This window comes from Myotis nattereri (genome assembly GCF_964212035.1).
Source record: "Myotis nattereri genome assembly, chromosome: 19".
In the NCBI taxonomy this organism is placed as follows: domain Eukaryota; kingdom Metazoa; phylum Chordata; class Mammalia; order Chiroptera; family Vespertilionidae; genus Myotis; species Myotis nattereri.
In genome coordinates this window covers 12,180,312-12,194,451 of record NC_138095.1, presented here as the reverse complement: position 1 = coordinate 12,194,451, position 14,140 = coordinate 12,180,312, and the positions used below count along the sequence as shown (strand labels likewise).

The window sequence follows — 14,140 nt, the reverse complement described above, 5'->3', positions numbered from 1 at the left end:
TCGGAGGACACGCCCAGCTCCACCCCAGGGATGGGGCCCCTCAAGAGTGTGCTGGACAGCTCAGGAGTAGAAAGACAAACACCAGTTAGAAAGCAGGCAAATGGTCTGAACAGACATTTCTCCCAAGACATGCAAATGGGAGGAACACAAAAAATGCTCAATGTCATTTGCCACCAGGGAAACATATCAGAACCACAATGAGAATGAGGCCTGGCCGGTGTGGCTCAGTGGTTGAGCATCAACCCATGAACTAAGAGGTCACTGGTTCAATGCCAGGTCAGGGCATGTGCCCAGATTGTGGGCTTGATCCCCAATAAGGGCGTGCAGGAAGCAGCCAATCAATGTTTCTCTCTCACTAATGTTTCTATCTATCTGTCCCTTCCTCTCTCTCTAAAACCCATTAAAAAAAACACAACATTTTAAAAAGCCATCACAAAAACAAATTAAAAAATACAATGAAGTACCACTTGAACCCACTAGGATGGCTAACCACAGACAGACAATGACAAGTGCTGGCAAGGATGTAGGGAAACTGGAACCCACGTACACTCCCAGTGGGAAGGGAAAATGGTGCAGCCACTTTGGAGAACACTGGTAGTTCCTTAAAAAGTTAAATAGCGTTACCATGTGACCCAGAAAATCCATCGTAGTTACATACGAAAGAGAAAAACATGTCCACACAAAACCATGTACACAAATGTCCACAGCAGCATCATTCACAATAACCAGAAAGTGAAAACAACCAAGTGTCCATCAGCTGGCGATGGGTAAGCAACGTGTGGTCCCTCCACACAGCACGATGCCCCTGGGCCATGGAGAGGAAGGAAGTTCTCAAACAGGTGAGCCCTGAAAACCTGCTGAGCGAAGAAGCCGGCCCTACTGTACCACTCCATTTCTATGGAAGTCCGGAAGAGGCAAATCCAGAGACGAGAGCTGATTAGAGGTGCCAGGGGCTGGAGGAGGGGGTGCAGACTAACTGCTTATGGGGGGGGGTTCTCTTTGAAGGGGTGAAAATGTCCCGGAGGTACCAGATGAAAGCACAGCCCTGTGAGCATAGAGACCCCCTAACTCGTCCACTCTCAGGGCTGGGCTGTGGGTATGATGGTCTCGAGCCAGCTGTCACACGGGGGGGAGGGGCACACTACCTTGTCTGCCAGCCGCCCCTGCAGCTCGGCCCTCTCTTGGGAATGGTGCTGCTGCTCCTGGCTGAGCGCTGCCTCCTTCTCCTGCACCAGGCTCTGGGCGGCCTGCAGGGCGGCCTCCTGCTGCCGCACAGCACTGCTCAGCGCCTCCTTCTCTGCACTCAGCACATCCAGCCGTGAACTCAGCTCCGACCCGCTCTGTGAACACCAGGCGGTGGGCAGGGCTGCCAGGTGCCCACCACCCCTCAGGCCCACCCCACCCAAGTTCACAGTCTTCACTATCCCCCGAAACTGCGAGCTTCTGTAAGGCCAGGGCCCATGTCCTGTGTGTTCCCTGCGTGCTGGGTCACAGCCACAGGCCAGGATGGCCGAGGGGCCACTGAACCAACCTGGTAGTGTCGAGGCGTGGCCCAGTTCACGGGGAAGAGGACCCTGATGCCTGTCCCGCCCGACCAGGAGGCCACCCTGGCCAGCAGCTCACCTGCTCCGTGCGGCTCAGGTCCTGCTGCACGCGCACCAGCTCCCCGGACTTGGCCTCCAGCTCCCTCCTGAGCTTCTCTAACTGGTCACTCTGCTCCTCCAGCTGGGACAGGGGACAGTGTGTCACGGGGACAGTGTGTCACGGGGACAGTGGTGCTGGGGGCTCCAGAGTCAGGGCCTATGCACATGACGCACCTTCATCTCTGACTCCCGCTTCACCTGCTCCATCTGGAACACCAGCTGCTCCTTCACTCGCGCCACCTCCTCCTGGTTCTGCTGCTTGGCCGTCAGCTGCTTGGCCGTGTCTGCATTCTGCGTGGACAGGGGATGGGCTCACACTCTGCGCCGCCAGGCCTCCCTCCTCCCGCCAGTTGCCTGCACGGCCTACCTTCCTGAGCAGCTCGGCGTGTGTGGCGATGAGCTTGCTGTGCTGCTCCTTCAGCTTGGTGTAGCGCGCCTCCGTGACACTGGCCTTCTCTGCAGGTGAGAAGTGAGGCTGTGACCCCAGCTCGGCAGAGGTCCCCCCACTGGGGACCAGACCCTCCCACTAGGCTCGGCCACCCTGGCCTGGCCACGCACTCTCGGCCTCTTCGCGCAGGCCCTGGTTCCGCTCGCCCTCCAGCTGGGCCGCCCGCAGCTGGGCCAGCTCGTGGCGGAGCTGTTCATTGTCCACCAGCGCCTTCTGCTTCTGCTTCCGCTGCTCCTCCAGCTCGGCCTCCAACGTGTTCACCTGGCCCTTCAGCTGGGAGATGTACCGCTGGGCCTGTGGTGGGAGGAAGGACGTGGACATGGTGGAGGTGAGGACTGTGTTGGGCCCGCATGCGGGTGCTGGGTACAGGTGCTGGGTGCAGTCGCACAGCCTGAGGCCTCCCCTTGGTCCACGTCCCCTCACCTCCAGCCTGATCTTCTCCAGCTCGGCCCGGAGTGTATCCACCTCTCTCTTCAAGGTCTCGATCTGGAGGTCCCTGGGGACAGGTAGGGCAGGCAGGGTTTTCTGAGGCCCACACAGTCTGGCGTTCAAGTTCAGTCAGCCAGGACAATCAGAAGATCCCGCACAGGAACTGTGGTCTTATCAGCGGCTCCTGGGGATCTGGGTGTCTCCAGTTCACATCCCCCGCCTGTGGCCTCTCCTGACCACAGCTCCATGGAGGCCACGGCCAGCCCTGCCCCAGGGTGTCCCAGGCCTCACCTGTCATCCTTCATGGAGCCATTGGGGGGTCCAAACGTCTGGTCAAAAAGGTCAGCCACCACCTGCCACAGCAAAGCACCGTGAGCCCCACCCTACAGGCCAGGAGAAGGAAGGAGCAGAGGGAGGCCCAATCACCCCAAACCCCCCTGCAGGACGAGGGGGCCACTGACCGCTGGCTCCCCGGCGGGGGGGCCCGTGCTGATCTCAATGAGGTTCTCGGGCTCCTCGTCCTCGGGAGCCTCCTCGGGGATCACCACCACTGGCTTGATGTGCTCAGCCAGCGCCGAGGCCCGCAGGAAGTTGGGGGGTCCCTGCAAGGGCCATAGGTGAGAGCTGCTCAGGGTGCCCCCCACCCCCACCCAGGAGCCCACATGGGGCCCTGCTAGGCACCCGGGGTCGTCCAAGGGCTCAGAACCCATAGTGGAAAGCAGGGCAAGCACCTCGGGCAGTCGGGGGATCTGGATGAGGCGTTTGAAGTAGAGCATGTCGGACGCTCTGCGGAAGAAGTTCCTGAGGCTGCGGGGACACACGCGGAGGTCAGAGGGGAGCCTGGCCCCTAGCAGCCCCAGCCCCAGACATGCCCGCAGCCCTGCCTGCTGGTACCTGTGAAACTGCTCGTGGAACCGGTCCCTGTGGCCTTGCAGGGTATCTGCTGGGAGACCTGGGGCGGAACAGCTTGATGACTTGCATCTCTGCTCACCACTCTGTGGCCGCCGAGACTTCACATTCCCCCCTCCCTTCCGCTGCCTATCCTCCCCCTTCTACAAGCTGCCACAGACTAGAGCAGCCGTGGGCAAACTACGGCCCGCGGGCCGGATCCAGCCCGTTTGAAATGAATAAAACTAAAAAAAAAAAAAACCGTACCCTTTTACGTAATGATGTTTACTTTGAATTTGTATTAGTTCACACAAACACTCCATCCATGCTTTTGTTCCGGCCCTCCGGTCCAGTTTAAGAGCCCATTGTGGCCCTCGAGTCAAAAAGTTTGCCCACCCCTGACCTAGAGGGATCACTACCACCCAGCCAAGTCCCCACCATGGAGGGAAGAAATGTGAGCGGACAGGGCGGTCCCAAGACCACGGCCAAACCCTGGGCCCAGCTTCGGAGGCACAGTGAAGCTTCTTTAGACTCAAGTTTGCCCTGGTCTGATATTCGAATGGCTCCTATGCCCCAGGCCAGCGTTGTCCAAGTGGGGCCTGAGGACAGGCCCCTTTCCAAACCCCACGGAGACACTAGCACCGACTGGCGCAGGGGCAGCGAGGGGCCGCTCTGAGACCAGGCGTCCAAGAGACCGGCACACACGTCAACTGCACCGCTTTTCTCAGAGTGTTTGCTTTGAAAACTAGGGATTTTTCATAACAAGTATGTCATTTATATTAATGGGTAATGAGCTCGTTGCTACTTCTATTAATTTCTCATCTCTGATCCAGTACATGCCAGTCTATATAAGCCCCCTGGGGCTCGGGCTGGACCTCAGGGGCCGCAGTCGTGGTGAGGGGACCGGGGCAGTGGGACTCACAAGAGTGCAGCCTGAACATGAGCTTGACCGTGTAGTGGTAGAGGTGGCTGCAGTCCTGGATGACCTGGATGAGGGGGGCCAGGCGGCACTGGCCTGAAGACATCTGGGACACGGCGATGGCTGTGTTGAGCTGCCGAAAGACTGGGGGGGGGGGGGGGGGCAGGCGGAAGGAGTGTGAGCACAGGGAGCCAGGAGACACAGGCAGAGCTGACGGGAGCCTAGTGACAGCCCTGGTGTGGAGAGTCTCATGGCATCATCACAGAAGCCTGGTAGGTGCCGTCCTGGGGAGCCTGGCTTTCCCACTCGCAGCTGGGCAGTGAGATTCTGTCCCTCAGATACCAATGGGCTCCTTACATCTAGAATGGGAGCCCCGTGCGCTGTGGCTGCTCCAGACTGAGGCCAGTGCTCCCTCAAACTAGGGTGACAAGGTCGGGCAAATGGGATCCAGCTCAGCCTGGACAGGCTTTCCCGAGAGCCTCAGGGTGGCCCTGGGAGCAGCTGCAGCAGCAGAGTCAGGACGCGGCTCTGTAAAACCCGTGACCCCAAACTTGTGCCCAGTGCCAACCTCCCTGGACCCTGACAATCTAGCCTTTCATCAGATCATCCAAGTAGGAGGGACAAGGACAAACATGAGGCTGCCCACCCCCCAGCCCTCCTCTGGGCAGAGACGACAAGTAGGCAGCCCGCCAGGACGGAGAGCCGCCAGAGCGCCCACACGGGACACGGGCCCGGGACACTGCTCCAGACGGGCGGGCCCCAGCTCTGAGTCCTCCTGTCACCTTGCCTGCGCTGGGACCACTGGCGAACCTCCATGTGACACGAGAATGCCCAGGAGGGAGGGGACGAGAAGGCTGGAGCTAAGTGCTGACCCTCGCCTTTTTAAAACTTAACTTTTAATTCCATGTCAAGTACATTTTCCTTGTAAAAACTGAGAACACCCATGAAGTGCGATTTGGGGTTTTTCTGAGACACAGCCATTTCTCCACTGAGGGGCGCTCAGGACGTTCCCATCTTTGGCTGCTATAAACCAAGCAGCAAGGAGCAACCCCCAGGGTGGGCAACGCCCCTGCACCTCCCTCCAGGAGATGCTGCCAGGATGCCCTTCTCTGTGCTTCATTAAGACATCACTGAACTGGGGGCTTTCTCCACCTTCCCTGGTGGGGACCCCTGTCCCCCCCCAACTCAGCCCCCACCCTGGCCAAGAGCAGCACAGGGGTGGGGACAGCAGGACTCAGCTCCTACATGACACATTTCTGCCAGGGTCCAGGCTGGCAGCCATGGCCCTGGACACATGCCCTAGTTGGGTCCGGGGCAGGGCCACCCTCCTGGGCATGGAGGTTCAACGCCAAGCTGCCCACAGGCCCACCCAGACCGGGATGCCAGGAGGCTGCCCAGACACACCTCTTCCTAACTCCCGATTTTCCCTTAAAAAGGCATTTGGGCAGAGACGACAAGCAGGCAGCCCGCCAGCATGAGTCACCCACCAGTCATTCTGAAGCTGTGGCCCACAACAATCACCTCTGCGGCCCTGGGAAGGGGACCCTGAGGCTTCCTGTCCAAAGGCTGCCAGTCCCTGGGCGGGGAAGTCCAACACGACTCAGGGGCCTTTTATAGCAGAACACAGGCAAGATGACCCAAACTAACTCTCTGGGGCGGGAGCTCCTGGTGGCCCCGCCCTGGAACAGGAGTGGGTTCATGTGGTGGCAGGAACAGCAGATCTCACACCGGCCCTGGAACTATCCCCAAAATTAACCAAAAAAAAAAGAAAAATAGGGATTTTTTTTTTCATAACAAGTATGTCATTTGTGTTAACAGGTAATGAGCTTATCATTACTACTTCTAGTTAGCTTCTCAACTTCTCATTTCTGAGCCAGTACATGCCAGTCCACATCGCCCCCTGGGGCTCGGGCTGGACCTCGGGCCGCGCTCGCGCGGCGAGGGGACGGGGCGGTGGGGCTCAGGAGTGCAGCCTGAACAGGACCTTGACCGGGCAGTGGGAGAGGCGACTGCAGTTCTGGATGGACCCCTGGGCAGCGCAGGCAGGAATGGGAAGCCAGGCTAGTCTGGCTCACAGAGGCACCCCTGATGCCTAGTCTCCAGGTTCCCACACCTGGTACCTCCCGGCTCACCTGATTCAGACAGTTTCAGCTCACAGTCCATGTAATCGAACATCTCCACGGTGAGCTGGAAGCTGCGGGGGAGGCGAAAGGGTTGAGAGAGAGGGGTAGGAGGCATGCCCCTGGGAGACCCCTCCACAGTTCATCAACACGCCTTTGCACAGCACAACGACCCTTCAGCCAAAAACACCTAATTCCAAACAAATCCCATCCCCTCAATGTTATCTTCATCTCCAGGGAACATGACCTTTGGCCCCAGAGAGGCACTGACACGTGGGAACCTGGAGACTTTAGGGACAAACAGGGAAACCGAGGGAGAAGAAGGAAACGGCGCCAGGCCACTCCACCTTCTGGAGAGACTCACATGTCGTTGATGTCAGTCCCAGCTGCCTTCTCCAACACCTCGTCTGTCACCTCGAGGCCCGCAGGAAACTGGGGGTGCTGCAGAGAGGACACCCTATTCAACAGCAGGCTCAGAACCAGTTCTAACTTCTGAGGGAGGGGAAGAGGCTGGAGAAGCCCCCAACCTGTGGAGCTGCCCTCTGCCCGGGGTGCTGGCTGAGGGACTGGGAGGGACCGGAGACCAAGGACAGAAGATGGGACACCTCCAGCCAGGGCGAAGAGGCTGCTCAGACCCAAGGGCAAGGCCAAGACCACCTCCAGTGTCCGCAGAAAACGCATCAAGAGGCTCTGACTTCTGGGAACCCCGCATCCCCGTGTCCCCTTGGATCAGGCTGGGACAGAACAGGACCTGCCCTCTACCAGGTCCCAGGACATCAGGAAGGAAATCCCAGGGCCCCTCCGCCCCACGACCCTCCCGAGGACACCACCTTGAGGTGGAAGGAGATCTTGGTCAGCAGGAGTTTGGTGTAAACATTGACCAGCTGTCCGTACCGATCGTGCAAATGGCCCTGTGGAGGGAGGAGCTGGATCAGCGCCCACTGCCCAGGAAGGTGCCCGAGAGTCCCATAGGCCCTGGCACGCCACGGGGCAGATCAGGACGCTGAGGTGGGACAACACCAGGTGACAGCCGCGTGTCACTCCTTCACCCACCAATCACTTATTCACTCAACAAACGTTAACCAGCCAGAGGCGACTGACTCTTCTCCTGGGAACCTCCACCAATGCCCTTTGTCAAAAATTCTTTCATTTTGCTTTTTTAATCATACTCCTTGCCAGTTTTGCCAAAGCAACTCCTGTGACAAGAGCTCCTTGTCTAGGCAGCAGGCCAGTTCTGGGTTGAGATACTTTATGACAATGCTTGCAGCAGACCGGGAGGCACATTCCAACAGGCGCGTGTCTATGTCCTCCCAGGTGCCTCTTGTCACCTCCTAACACTGCTTCCCCGTGGCCACGCCAGCTGGACGTGCGTCTGCACATGGCACCCTGCTGCCGTTTTCCTGACTTCCGGTGAAACACAGCGGCCCGGGCTCCTGCGGCCCTGGCTCCAGGGGCGCCCTGCCTGGCAGGGCTCTAGCATTGCTCCCAGGGGACAAAGAGGCCAGAGGTTCTCTCTCCACCCCCGATTCTGGAGGGTGCAGGGGGGGACCTAGATGACCAGCTCCCGGGCTCTCAGGCTTGCCCGTGAATAAGAATCTTCTGGGAGCTTCCCGAGCACACAGATTCCAATCTGAGATTCTAAAGCAGCCAGTCTGGGGGCTCAGAAGCCTGCACCCCTCCCATGGGCTCTAACCGCCACCATGACCGCCCAGAACGGGCACTGCTGCGTTTCCTGACTCAGGGCCTGAGGGGCTGGAGGCGCCTAGTCATGCCTTTGGAACTTCCTGTACCAGGTCTTCTAGAGCAAGGCTGCAACGCCCCCACTGTCACCCCAGAAGGCATCACTCTAACTTCTGCTCTGAGAGAATGAAGAAAGACACCGTCACAGGGCCCTGCCGTTGCTCCGCCCTGAGTGTTGAGGACTCGAACACCAAGCAGGCCCATGGCTGGACTCTGCAGAGGGTGGGAGATGGGGGCCACCAAGTTCGCCTCTGCACCTACCCATAGCTCCCCAATCTCCCGGATGTTGCTCCGGTACCGCTGGCAGTCATGCAGGACCTGCAGACAGGGGGACAAGGGAGGAGGCTGGAGAACCCAGGGCTGGCAGGAGGGCCCAACACACTGACCCATGCTGGCGGCACGCTGAAGGCGACGCTGGGAAGGGGCAGGTAGAGGGCAGCAGGCGTGGCGCGACGGAGTCTCTCATTTCAAAGGGATACTCCCTGCCTCCCCTGGGCACCCGCTGCCCCAAGAAGCACAGTGGCTGTAACAGGAGACCCCCTGGGGACCAGTGAACAGAGGCTACTCACGTTGGGGTGCCCATCTCGAAGGACCTTGTGGAGGACATGGCAGAATTTCCAGCTGAGGATGGAGCTGCTGGGAAGCGGCAGGCCGATGGCATAGGACCAGAAGGTGAAGGCCCCCTTTTCATGGTGAGTGCCCAGAATGATGCCTACCAGCGTCAAGGCCAAGTTCAGCATGCAGAGACCAGCGTGGGGAAGGCCGGGGGCACTTGGTGACGACCATCCCACAGCTGCTGAGCCCCTCCCCACATCCCTCCCCCCATCCACCACGGTTCACACAGAGCTCAGCAAAGGTCAAGAAAAAGGGCAATGCCTTAGCCAGTTTGTCTCAGTGGATAGAGTGTCGGCCTGCAGACTGAAGGGACCCAGGTTCGAGTTTGACCAAGGGCATGTACCATGGTTGCAGGCTCCTTCCTGGCCCGGGCCTTGGTAAGGGTACATGCAGGAGGCAACCGATTGACGTGTTTCTCTCACATCGATATTTCTGTCTTTCCCTCTCTTTTCCAGTCTCTCTAAAAATCAATGGAAAAATATCCTCAGATGAGGATTAAAAAAAAAAAAAGGTATTAAAAAAACAATCCCACTTATCATTGTATCAAAAAAATTAAGATACCTAGGAATAAACTTAACTAAGGAGGTAAAAGACCTGTACTCAGAAAACCACAGGACACTGAAAAAAAAGACAGAGGAAGACATAAACAGATGGAAGGACATATCATGTTCATGGAATAGTAGAATCAACATCATTAAAATGTCCATACTACCCAAAGCAATCTACAGATTCAATGCAATCCCCGTTAAAATACCAACGGCATATTTCACAGACCTAGAAGGAACTCTCCAAAAATTCATCTGGAATAAAAAAAGACCCCGAATGGCCGCAGTAATCCTGAGAAAGAAGAAAGTAGGAGGGATCTCAATACCAGATATCAAGCTGTATTACAAAGCCACTGTTCTCAAAACAAGAACAGACATATAGACCAATGGACTAGAATAGAGAACCCATACCACTATTCTCAATTAATATTTGACAAAGGAGGCAAGAGCATACAATGGAATCAAGACAGTCTCTTCAATAAATGGTGTTGGGAAAGTTGGACAGATACATACAAAAAAAATGAAACTAGACCACCAACTTACACCATACACATAAAATAAACTCAAGATGGATAAAGGACTTAAACATAAGACAGGAAACCATACAAATCTTAGAGGAATTCACAGGCAGCAAAATCTCAGGCATATGCCAAAGCAATATCTTCACCGATACAGCTCCTAGGGCAGTGATGGCGAACCTATGACACGCTTGTCAGAGGTGACATGCGAACTCATTCTTTTGGTTGATTTTTCTTTGTTAAATGGCATTTAAATATATAAAATAAATATCAAAAATATAAATCTTTGTTTTACTATGGTTGCAAATATCAAAAAATTTCTATATGTGACACGGCACCAGAGTTAAGTTAGGGTTTTTCAAAATGCTGACACGCCGAGCTCAAAAGGTTCCCCATCACTGTCCTAGGGCAATGGAAACTAAAGAGAAAAGAAACAAATGGGACTATATAAAAATAAAAAGCTTCTGCAGAGAAAAGAAACCATCAACAAAACAACAAGAAAGCCCACTGCATGGGAGAACATATTTGCCAATGTTATCTTCGATAACGGTTTAATCTCCAACATTTACAGGGAACTCATACAACTTAACAAAAGGAAGACAACCCAATCAAAAAATGGACAACGGACCTAAATAGATACTTTTTGAAAGAGGACATAAGGAAGGCCAAGAGACACATGAAAACATGCTCAAAGTCACTAATCATCCGAGAGATGCAAATCAAAACGATAATGCGGTACCATCTCACACCTGTCAGAATGGCTACCATCAACAAATCAACAAATGACAAGTGCTGGCGAGCATGAGGAGAAAAAGGTACCCTCGTGCACTGCTGGTGGGAATGCAGACTGGTGCAGCCACTGTGGAGAACAGTATGGAGTTTCCTCAAAAAATTAAAAATGGAACTCCCATTTGACCCAGTAATCCCACTTCTAGGAATGTATCCCAAGAAAACAGAAACACCAATCAGAAAGGATATGCACCCCTATGTTCATAGCAGCACAATTCACCATAGCTAAGATCTGGAAACAGCCTAAGTGCCCATCAGCAGATGAGTGGATTAGAAAACTGTGGTACATCTACACAATGGAATACTACGCTGCTGTAAAAAAGAACTCCTACCATTTGCAACAGCATGGATGGACCTGGAGAGCCTTATGCTAAGCAAAATAAGTCAGTCAGAGAAAGGTAAATATCACATGATCTCACTCATTTGTGGAATGTAACGAACAACATAAACTGATGAACAAAAACAGATCCAGAGACAGAAGCATCGATCAATGCTCAAACCTCAGAGGGAAGGTAGAGGAGGGCGGGGGTAAGGAGGAGAGATCAACCAAAGGACTTGTATGCATGCATATAGGCCTAACCAATGGACACAGACACCAGGGGGGTGAGGGCATGAGCGGGGGGGGGCAGCGGGGAGAGAGGAATGGGGGAATGGTGGGATAAGGATACATATGTAATCAATAAAGAAAAAAAAGAGAAAGGGCAAGTTCATGCCCCTCAAAATTAACAGGGCTCAGTGGTCTAAGACAATAGATGGTGCTTCTGAGATGAGGCTCAGAGTTGACAGGAGCTGCTCGAGGCAGGAGACTCTGCCAGGCCAGGACACAAGAGGACATGCGCCTGTCTCTGTGGAGGTGGACCTCACAAAGCCCCAGTGGCACTAAACCACTCGCACCATGCCCATGGTCAGAGGCCACACTGGGCAGGCCCACAGCCACCCACCTCCTCCCACCACCCCCTGGGGCCCAGAGCAGGAAGGATACGCCGGGCATGCTTCTCCTTCACGGGGGCCTCCTGGGTGTTGATGGCCTTACTGATGCTGATGGCCTGGAAGGGACACAGGAGGCGGAGTTCAGAAACGGCAACACCCAGACAGACAGGGCAACACTTCCCGCGGTGAAAGGCACGTGTGGAGATGGACAACCAGACATCTCTCAACCTAACCAAACCAAACTCTGAAGCTTGACATGCGCAGCTCAAACCACAGCTGACACCCGAGGCCACCAAAGCCCCCAGAGCTTCCAGGGGTCTGGGCGGTGAAGAAAGCGGCTGCTGGCTGCAGAGACCACCTGCGCTTAGCTTTCCCGAGGCGAGGCCCAGGCAGGGTCCTGTCCCTCCTCTGGGAGAAGCGGCCTCGAACAGAGCCCTCACCACACGCCGTGAACAGACACCTGCCAGCCCCATCTCGCCATGGCAGGACCCAGAGAAAGGCTGTAAGTTGGCAAGGCCCATACAGCCACTGCGTGGAAAGCCAGGATAAACCCAGCTCCGTTACCTGCCAAGCAGGCTGTGTCTCTCCCGGGTTGGGCAGGAACGGGAGCGGGGTTCGCTGCTACCACCTGGGCACTGAGCAAGCAGCACTCTCATCCTTGACAAAGGTCCTCTCCCTCCACCCGCTGGAGTCTGGCCTCATCCCCCTTGTGTCAATGCCTCCTCTTCCGAGAAGGCTTCCTGGAGGTGACTGCTCCCTCACCAAAGGCTCAGGGCACCTACTGTCACCCCTCCCACCTCACCCAGGAACTACCACCGGCCCTGGGTTTACTTGTGGATGTTTTATTTCTCCACCTGGCAGCAGGTCTTATAAGCCTCTGTCCCCCCACCCAGCACTGAGCTGGGGACATCAGCGTTTGTGGACTGAGAGGGGCGGCCTGCGAGTGACGGGACGGGGCCTGACGAATGCAGACACCTCTCCAGGCCAGATTCTCTCCCGCCTCCCACAATTCCTTACAGGGCCACACTGCCCTTTCCCCTCCTCCCCCCTCCCCAGCAGCCAAGAAGCGGCTCACCCACCCTGCAGCCAGCCCTGAGCATCCCTGCCTTGTCAACAGGAAGCATCGAGAGGGGACAGGGCAGAGGGGGCCAAGACAGGGCCATCGCTTCCTTTTTGTGGCTGCAGCCACTGTGCTCCCCGCTGCTGGCATCTGAGCAATAGTCGCTGCCCAGCTCGCCCATTTCTGGTGCATTGTGACCGACTTGGAGCCTGCTCAGAGATTTCCTCTGTAAGAAAAGCAGCCCCTGGGAGCACAGGTGGCCATTCAGATCAGACACACAGGCCCAGAGCTGAGGGAGCTGGGGCTGGGCAGGCAGTTTCTGGAGCCGCCCAGCAAGGCAGGCCGCCCTCCTTTCACACACTGTGCCCATTGTGGCCTGATTCACAGGGTGCGGGCAGTGCTGGGGCTGCGACCATACATGCTCCGGCATTAAGGACGGGCTGGGGGAGCAGCCCCTGAATGGGGGTACCAGGACTGAGAGGAGCACAGGCAGCTCTGACTTCCCTGTCAAAGCCTCAAGCCACTCACGGAAGGTGCCCTTGGCTACCGGTGCTATTTGCCAGACTCTGCCAGTACAGCTGCCCGAGCCCTCGGTGCCTTCACCAAGAGCCACTGAGCAGCTGTGGGGAGAGCACCCGACCCGGCAGAGTATGTCTAACACAGGGGCAATGGCAGGCACTGGCTTACCCTGTGCCGAGCACAGGCAACATGCCTCCCAGCAACAACCCTAGAAAGTGGTCACGAGCCCATTTTCCTGGTGGGGAAACTGAGGCACTGGGGTTGGGGGTCTTGTCTGCACAACTAATAAGAGCAAAGGCAGCCGAAACCGGTTTGGCTCAGTGGATAGAGCGTCGGCCTGTGGACTGGGAGGTCCCGGGTTCGATTCCGGTCAGGGGCATGTACCTGGGTTGCGGGCATATCCCCAGTGGGAGATGTGCAGGAGGCAGCTGATCGATGTTTCTCTCTCATCAATGTTTCTAACTCTCTGTCTCTCTCCCTTCCTCTGTGTAAAAAATCAATAAAATATAAAAAAAAAAAAAAAAAAAAAAAGAGCAAAGGCAGGTTTGGCTGATTCTATGTTCTGTGTCTTTAAAGATTCTGTCCACACCCCCCCACCCCCACCCCACACCCGCCCACAGGTGCAGGTGCAGAGCTGGGAAGAGAGGGCCACTGAGGCAGTGCCAGGAAAGGGGGTGGAGCCATGCCTCCCCCAGCAGCAAGCAGCTGCCAGCTCATAAGCCAGGCGTGTCCTGTCTCCGGGGTGTGTAACCCCATCCCCCAGCTGCCCTGACATTTGAGCTGGCTCTTCTCACAACTGCCACCTGGTCCAGAAGGCTCCAGGCAGCGTGGAGCCTAAAGCCACCGAGCAGAGCAGGCCGCCCAGAGGCTGGGGACCAGCGATGTAACCACGACCGGACCAAGTGCTTTCTCCACCCCACGTCCCGGGTGGGCCCCAGGAAGGCTGCAGGGGAACCCCTCTCCCTCCTGCAGGCCTC

At 56.3% G+C, this 14,140-nt stretch overlaps 1 protein-coding gene across 2 annotated transcripts in view; it reads right to left on the bottom strand.

Moving 5' to 3' along the window:
• Positions 1-14,140, bottom strand: part of HIP1R (huntingtin interacting protein 1 related) — a gene marked incomplete at its 5' end in the record, with an annotated part of 29,311 nt that overhangs the window by 4,965 nt on the left and 10,206 nt on the right. For both annotated transcript variants that reach the window (XM_081113993.1, XM_081113992.1), the window contains 17 exons: positions 1,146-1,340; positions 1,624-1,725; positions 1,818-1,934; positions 2,011-2,099; positions 2,202-2,385; positions 2,515-2,587; positions 2,812-2,873; positions 2,982-3,122; positions 3,252-3,327; positions 3,415-3,472; positions 4,331-4,471; positions 6,460-6,521; positions 6,812-6,888; positions 7,278-7,358; positions 8,449-8,505; positions 8,757-8,899; positions 11,637-11,700. In XM_081113993.1, coding sequence (XP_080970119.1) covers positions 1,146-1,340; positions 1,624-1,725; positions 1,818-1,934; positions 2,011-2,099; positions 2,202-2,385; positions 2,515-2,587; positions 2,812-2,873; positions 2,982-3,122; positions 3,252-3,327; positions 3,415-3,472; positions 4,331-4,471; positions 6,460-6,521; positions 6,812-6,888; positions 7,278-7,358; positions 8,449-8,505; positions 8,757-8,899; positions 11,637-11,700 — 1,722 coding nt within the window. The remainder of the gene's footprint in view (positions 1-1,145; positions 1,341-1,623; positions 1,726-1,817; positions 1,935-2,010; positions 2,100-2,201; positions 2,386-2,514; positions 2,588-2,811; positions 2,874-2,981; positions 3,123-3,251; positions 3,328-3,414; positions 3,473-4,330; positions 4,472-6,459; positions 6,522-6,811; positions 6,889-7,277; positions 7,359-8,448; positions 8,506-8,756; positions 8,900-11,636; positions 11,701-14,140) is intronic.